The sequence below is a fragment of the Chaetura pelagica genome, unplaced genomic scaffold (genome assembly GCF_000747805.2).
Source record: "Chaetura pelagica isolate M959 unplaced genomic scaffold, ChaPel_1.0 scaffold37, whole genome shotgun sequence".
In the NCBI taxonomy this organism is placed as follows: Eukaryota; Metazoa; Chordata; class Aves; order Apodiformes; family Apodidae; genus Chaetura; species Chaetura pelagica.
In genome coordinates this window covers 5,677,248-5,685,090 of record NW_009954567.1, presented here as the reverse complement: position 1 = coordinate 5,685,090, position 7,843 = coordinate 5,677,248, and the positions used below count along the sequence as shown (strand labels likewise).

Sequence of the window (7,843 nt, the reverse complement as noted above, 5' to 3'; positions counted from 1 at the left end):
AGCTCAAGACAGTGGTGTGTTTTTAAAACACTGTGCTGAGGATTTTTATTTTAGATCTTTATTACCTGAAAAGCTGTCAGCTTAAATATTATTTTAAAATGATATCTTACATGCAAACTGTTTTATAAAGTGGATCAATATGTGAAAATAAAGAAGAGTGTTTGGGTTCTGTTCTTGTGGACTGCTGGATACATTCTGTTCTCTGGACAGCACTTATAAGGCACAAAGCAGTGAAGTTAGTACAAAAATTTACACCTGCTAACACTTCACCAGAAGACTTCAGGTAATGTCCAAATATGGGTTTTCTATAACAAAGTGCAAAAAGTGCAATACAAAAAAAGGAAAAAAAAAAAGTAAAATTCTATTAATAAACCACAAAATAGGATTGTATTTTAGACATACATTTTGCTGAAAGCATGAATGAAAGTTAGCAATATTAACCACAGTTATTCCTTCATTTAAAAAAGTAAAAAAAATCTTTAAATTCTCTGAAGTACTTAGATTCTCACCAAAGTATTCTCAGGAATTAAAATCCTTCTCCAGTTAAAATAAGTATTTCTTTAAAGTCCTGTAATTCCCCATGTCATCCTTCGCTATGAAAATAAAGCAGTTCTTTGTATTCTAGCCTTCAGATTGATTTCATGGATGTTCATCACAGAAAGCAGCTCTGGAGAAAGACAGAGATCTGAAAGAGTGCACAGCCAGCTGCAGTTACAACACCTGTGTTCTTTCACACAAGAAAATCTGGATGTGTATATGGCATCACACAACTATTTAAGCAGGCATGGTTATTTGTGCAGGGTGCAGAATGATCCATTCTTGGCAAATACTTAGCACCATGTGTTGCATGAAACTCAGACTGATTTTTATCACATGCAATCCTAAGTTAGAACTATTTGCTAACCTGTGTTTTCTTCAGATGTTCCTGGAACAGATAAAGATTATTCCAAGGGAGATGAGTAGGCTACTTCACCTTTGCCTTGTTTTAAAACTGCCCCAGGAGCATTCATGTCAGCAGGAGGTACTAACAGACTGACTCATTATTACAGAAGGCTAAAGAAAGGTAAGCAAAAACACTCCACTTAAAGCCACGGGTGCAACTATAGAAAGGAATAATAAAATCAGTGTGATAAAACAGAAAAACAGTTCTTATAGTATCAAAATAGGAATGCCAAAGTCAGTATTTTTTTAGACTAATTTGGTACAGCTAGGAAAAAAAGATGCATTTCAGCCATACAAGACTTTTCAGGTCTGAAATTATCTCTGAGGATCAAAAAGGGGTTGCCCCAAGCAATATGTTTTTCCCAGAAGCAAAAACTGGTCAATTAAAATATTCTTCTCAAAACTCTCTCTTTTACCCTATGACAATTAAAATACAACACGGAAGATGGTGATTTAGAAGCTCTTGCTTCCTTCCTCTACCAGCAGGTGGGGCCACGCAACAACCATGAACTTCCGAGTCCACTGCCGAGGTGCAATTTGTATCACTATTTGCAAGTGTAACCCCCTGCTCTTCGTGCTGCTTACCAAGTCTTTTTTAGTCACTATCATCCTAATTTTATTACTGTGAAATCTTTGTTTTCATTAGTGATAAAGGAGGTGGCACAAGCTTTGTTTTCAGATGCATATGCTCATCTGGCAGCAAGAAATCTGCCTTGTACACCAAGAAATGTGACCAAAAGTGGCTGGGGAGGGTCTCCGGCATGAACCTGCCCCATTTCTCAGTGTAAGTCAAAAGTGACCAGCTTGTCAAGTTCATGACTGACTGGAGGGCAGTTCTGATAACTGCAGCAGGACAAAGGCTTATGCTCACACTGGGCTTTTTACAGTGAATACAGGGTCTCTGGCTTGAACTCAAATACCTTCACCAAATGAGATACTGACTCATCACTTCACCCCATAATTTCCTTTTTCCGTTTGCCTAAATCAGGATGACTGTTTATTTCTCAACAGGCACTCCAGGCTCATTGCATTCCACTTATTATGTCCCCTGATTTACAAATATAAATAATTTCCAGAAATGCAATCGCCCTACTAGCTTTATAGCAGAATTAAATAAACAAATCCTATAGCATATTCAGTTCAAGCATGCACAAATGGCTTTATGCTGTCAGTTTAGATCTTTGTCAGACATTGCACAACCTGGTCTCTGAAAGAGAAGTTTTCAAATGTTCTATGTCATTATCTTTTTCTTATTTGCTGACCTGTATCTGTTCTAGAAGAAATGTGTAAAGAAAGGTGGTGGTTTCTTTTTGTTTTGTGTTTTTTGTTTGTTTTGTTTTTTAAAAAATCTATTTTATTGTTCCATCACAACAAGAAAGCATTGGGTTATGCTTAGGCTGTAAACCAGCTAAAATAGTACAAAGTGTGAGCATGCACAACCCTTTTAAGTTAATGAGGAAGTTGCTGGAAGCTTCAAAACATTGAAACTAACAGACACATTATTCATACAAAGTTCTGGTCTGCTCTTCTGCACTTTGAGCTTTATTATACAGTGGGAATTTAGCATTCCAAGTTAGATCTTAAAAGTATTTCTACCAATCAAAGCTTTATGCTCTGAAGTCTGCTTCAGATCAGCCTTCACAAACCAGGTAACGATGCAATACTGTATGAACCAACTTCAAACGCATGCAGCTGTATCACATGAGCGGAATCAAAGTTCACAAAACTCAGCTGGACTCAGTCCAACTTACGTACTTCTCATTTTCAAAGGCTTGGGTGAGACGGGGCTAAATGAGAGGAACTAGCCTCTATATAGTTCAAATTTAAAAGAGAAAGCACTTCAATAAAAATACATTTCATAACAACTCTTTATTACTTCATGTAAACCCCACATGTCTAGTGGAGGGCATAAAGATGACTCTATGATGGCTCTCCACTACTGCAAGTACCTTAATCCCTCCAGCAGAAGCCAGTCACCCTTGCCTAGTGGGAGAGGAAACCTGTGGAAAAGCCACATTAGGCCAGTAAGAGCCTCCTACCAGCAATAGGAATTTAATCTCTCTTGCCATAGCTCCGACCTGCGTCAGGTCTGAAACTGAAAAGTGCAAGAGACTTCCTGCAGCTCATGTGTCCCCTTAATTTTAATGTATTTTCAGATGCAACAAAAAAATGACCAAGATGTCCCACAAACTCAGAGTAAATCTATTTTTGTATTGACAAAGGTAAGGTAACACGGGTAATTTCAGTCAAGGAGCTCCCATATTGGTCTTGACCAACTGTTCTAGATGTTTTATCCATTGCCACTAGGGAAAGCTTTGACCTAAGCATTGTAATAAGTAAATGTTTTAATAGAATGATATCACTAGAACTTTTTATGTTTTCAGATTGGCTTTTAGTATTTAAAGAGCTCCCCACTATGATATGATACTATGACTGTATCAGGTCTGATGAACAACTCTGATGTTTAAGATTATTTTTGTATTAATATAGCAGCATAATGCCCAATATTGTAAATTTCATCTAACACAAAACCATCTGGACATTGAAGATTAAGTGATCCAGCTTAAGAAGGCCAGAAAAAACCCCACATTCAGAATAAATGATTAAGTATTAAAGATTGAAATGATCAGAAAGTATTTTCTTAGAAAAATATAAATCATTGTATGTGGTAAAATAAATAATTATTAGATCTATTTTCTTTAAAATATCCCATTAAGTTTCTGATACTCTTTTTCAGCACATACACAACAGGGATACACACAGAATTGACTCTTCACAGGATGAAAAAGGTATATGGATTAGAAATAACCGAGGCACATTTAAGAAGTCTGCTTCTAGTTCCCCATTAACTTGTCATTTTGATCCACAGCAGTTTCAAAACATCAACTACTGAAAATGTAAACTTGACTGTATTTGGTCAAGCAAGTTTCATACTATGCATTAATTTATTTGAAATACACTCCAAGGGTGTAGAGAGAAGTATCATCCTGGGAAGAATTTTCTGGCCCACTTCCCATTACATTGGATGCTGAACAATATTAACTGTGCTGTTCCCTGCATCAAATCTTAGACACAAAAATACTGAAGCCACTTGCAAGTCTAAGGTATATTGCTACATTATGCTTCATCTGAACTGTATTTCTTCCTGCACTTCTGGTTCTACCACAGATGCCATTTTTGTACCATCCTCATCACTTAAAAATACCACCTTCATTTTGTTTTTTATAATACTGTTTCAGTGCAACATTTTCAGAGTGCTTCTAGGACTTTAAGAGCTCTCTGTATTACTTCTTTACAGTAAAAAGAAGTGTAAAGAGACCACCTCTTACTACTTTCACAATTTATTTTAAGTAAACATACATTATTTTAAAAGTAGTTAAACCTAACTCTTTAGCTACATGGAGTTCAAATTTCAGTGTTTCCCCCAATTCTGGTGAGGGGAGTCTAATCCTTGATCCTAGTGAATTATTGATGGTGCCTATTCTTTTATATAAATCTAAAAATCTTTAATTCAAAAGGAGTTATGTGAACTTAACTTGTTTTTTTAATCAGAAAAATAAAAGGCTGCATTGCAAGCTGATTCTTAAATATTATGGAGCACAGCAGGGTCATGTGTGCAGACTTTTAAGATTAAGATTCCCAGTTAAATTAGCACATTTTCTTGTCTCTAATTTCAAGTCACTAAGGCTTGGGGCACTGTTTAACCCCAAGGAAGCAGAAAAGCCTACATTCAAACAGAGCCCCTCCCCTGCCGCAATCTGCAGCAGAGTTTCTCAGAGTAACTCTCAGCAGCTGAGAACACCCATAAATATTAAGAGACCTGGGGCAGGCTCAGAAACTGCAAGATTAATGCCACCACTCCGCAGCACAGTACTGTGGCCAGCTAACAGCATGGAGCTATGAACAGAAGCATCAAGCAAGCATGAGTACAAAACAAAGCAAGTTACAAAGCACTACTTCAAGTTTGAAGCAATAAATGCATCAAAGCCTGGGATGCCGATTACTTCACCACAACATGCAAATATAAAGAATTAGATTTTCTCTCCACCCTCTGCCTCTCAAAATGACCTGTCAAACTTGACTGTATTTGGTCAAGCAAGTTTCATACTATGCATTAATTTATTTGAAATACACTCCAAGGGTGTAGAGAGAAGTATCATCCTGGGAAGAATTTTCTGGCCCACTTCCCATTACATTGGATGCTGAACAATATTAACTGTGCTGTTCCCTGCATCAAATCTTAGACACAAAAATACTGAAGCCACTTGCAAGTCTAAGGTATATTGCTACATTATGCTTCATCTGAACTGTATTTCTTCCTGCACTTCTGGTTCTACCACAGATGCCATTTTTGTACCATCCTCATCACTTAAAAATACCACCTTCATTTTGTTTTTTATAATACTGTTTCAGTGCAACATTTTCAGAGTGCTTCTAGGACTTTAAGAGCTCTCTGTATTACTTCTTTACAGTAAAAAGAAGTGTAAAGAGACCACCTCTTACTACTTTCACAATTTATTTTAAGTAAACATACATTATTTTAAAAGTAGTTAAACCTAACTCTTTAGCTACATGGAGTTCAAATTTCAGTGTTTCCCCCAATTCTGGTGAGGGGAGTCTAATCCTTGATCCTAGTGAATTATTGATGGTGCCTATTCTTTTATATAAATCTAAAAATCTTTAATTCAAAAGGAGTTATGTGAACTTAACTTGTTTTTTTAATCAGAAAAATAAAAGGCTGCATTGCAAGCTGATTCTTAAATATTATGGAGCACAGCAGGGTCATGTGTGCAGACTTTTAAGATTAAGATTCCCAGTTAAATTAGCACATTTTCTTGTCTCTAATTTCAAGTCACTAAGGCTTGGGGCACTGTTTAACCCCAAGGAAGCAGAAAAGCCTACATTCAAACAGAGCCCCTCCCCTGCCGCAATCTGCAGCAGAGTTTCTCAGAGTAACTCTCAGCAGCTGAGAACACCCATAAATATTAAGAGACCTGGGGCAGGCTCAGAAACTGCAAGATTAATGCCACCACTCCGCAGCACAGTACTGTGGCCAGCTAACAGCATGGAGCTATGAACAGAAGCATCAAGCAAGCATGAGTACAAAACAAAGCAAGTTACAAAGCACTACTTCAAGTTTGAAGCAATAAATGCATCAAAGCCTGGGATGCCGATTACTTCACCACAACATGCAAATATAAAGAATTAGATTTTCTCTCCACCCTCTGCCTCTCAAAATGACCTGTCAGCATTGAAGTTTCTATTGAACGAGCCATGTTTATTCTGTGGTTTCGTATCAGAGACAACCATAGCCAGAGGTGGGTTGAGAAAAAAGGTCAGTATTGTCTGATCAGTACCTAGTAATATGCAATACAAGGAATGATCAAATAAGTGTTTCCTTTCAAAAGTGAACACCCCATTTTCAGAATTCATCTAATGAGAAATCATGAGACTCTATAGTGACTAGAGGCTCTTAAGTTCAATGACTTAAGAAATAGGGACACTATAACCTACAATGCCAATACACCACCATCTGCCCCAACTTCATTCTAACCATGATGCACACCTAGGCATTACACACTTGAAAGCAATTCTTGAGTGCTTAAGAACATTGCTGTACAAACCAGCTCAGATTTACTCTTTGTTATGCCCCCACCATTAAATGCTTCTGTCAGGTTTCCACTTGGTTGCCACAATTTTCTGTATTTCTGTTATCTTCATTGACTGTTAGCAGAGCTGAAAATAAACTCCTAACAGGAACAGCGAGATGGAAGCTCATAAGCTGGTGTCACCACCCTGCTAGTGATGCTGCAAACATTTCTATCAAGACAGAGTGATAGTATTCAGGCCTATGGTGTCACTGTGAGAATCAGCATCACATACTGTGATGATAAACCACAGTGGGAAACACTTCCACCAGCTTCTTAGAAACCTAACATAAACGCTACTCTGCTCATTCTCCATTTAGGTCTTTACAGCCGTGAATTATATGCATACTTTCCAACCTGTGAAATTTACTTCACAATAAGTTATCGGTCTCTGTGGTGCCTGAGACAAAGCACATCAAATTACAAAGTATGTGAGCTAAGTATTATGAAGTAGAAACAATTCTTAATTGACTGAAATGAACCATGTGCTAACAGAGGTGACCACCAGGTGTTATACACATAAATGTACAGTCAGATAAGCTTATGAAGCAAAAATATTTTAAAAACATGGGGGGGACACACCTTCTGAGAACAGTACTAACCTTGTTGCTCACTCTCTGCTTCAACTTTTGCAGGACTGGGTGCTACTGGAAGGGGTCGAGGAGGACGAGGCTTCGGAGTTGGGGGAGATATTTTTTTTCTCCCAATGTACTCTACGTAAGTTCCTGGAAAATCCCCCCTCTCCCCTGTAGTTTCATTAAAGCCATTTAACCAGCCAATTTCCTCAGGTTTTGCTTCTTCCCCTTCACTGAATCCAAGTGCTAGTAAGGTACCTTTATTCACAGTTAATATATCCCCTAAGTGCAAGTCAATGTCTTCTTCTCGCTCTTTTTTGTAGTCATATAATGCTCTGTATTGGTATCCTTCAGCACTCATCTTGGCAAACGATTTAACATTCAAAAGTGTTATTGAACAGTATCAAAATGCAATTGTCCAGTTATATTTTATGTACAGAGAGATTCAAGATGTATTAAATGGGATAATAAAAATGTCAATAGCAATGTCTAAGTAATGAAATCCACCAGAAAATCAAAAAGCACCAGGATCTGTCATTTCACTGCTGTTGTTTTTACTGATGTATTTATTCTGAGTCAATGATGGTAGCAGAAGTACATGTTCCACTTCTTCTTTGTTTAGTGATATTCTTCCAATTAGCTCCTCTTCTGGGCTTGCTGACACTTCAGGGTCTCCAT

The 7,843-nt window shown here is 37.5% G+C and overlaps 1 protein-coding gene across 1 annotated transcript in view; it reads right to left on the bottom strand.

Moving 5' to 3' along the window:
• Window positions 1-7,526, bottom strand: part of PIK3R1 (phosphoinositide-3-kinase, regulatory subunit 1 (alpha)) — a 50,135-nt gene extending 42,609 nt beyond the window's left edge. Inside the window, exon 1 of the mRNA XM_010005378.1 lies at window positions 7,193-7,526. Coding sequence (XP_010003680.1) covers window positions 7,193-7,526 — 334 coding nt within the window. The remainder of the gene's footprint in view (window positions 1-7,192) is intronic.
• Window positions 7,527-7,843: the final 317 nt, after the last annotated feature.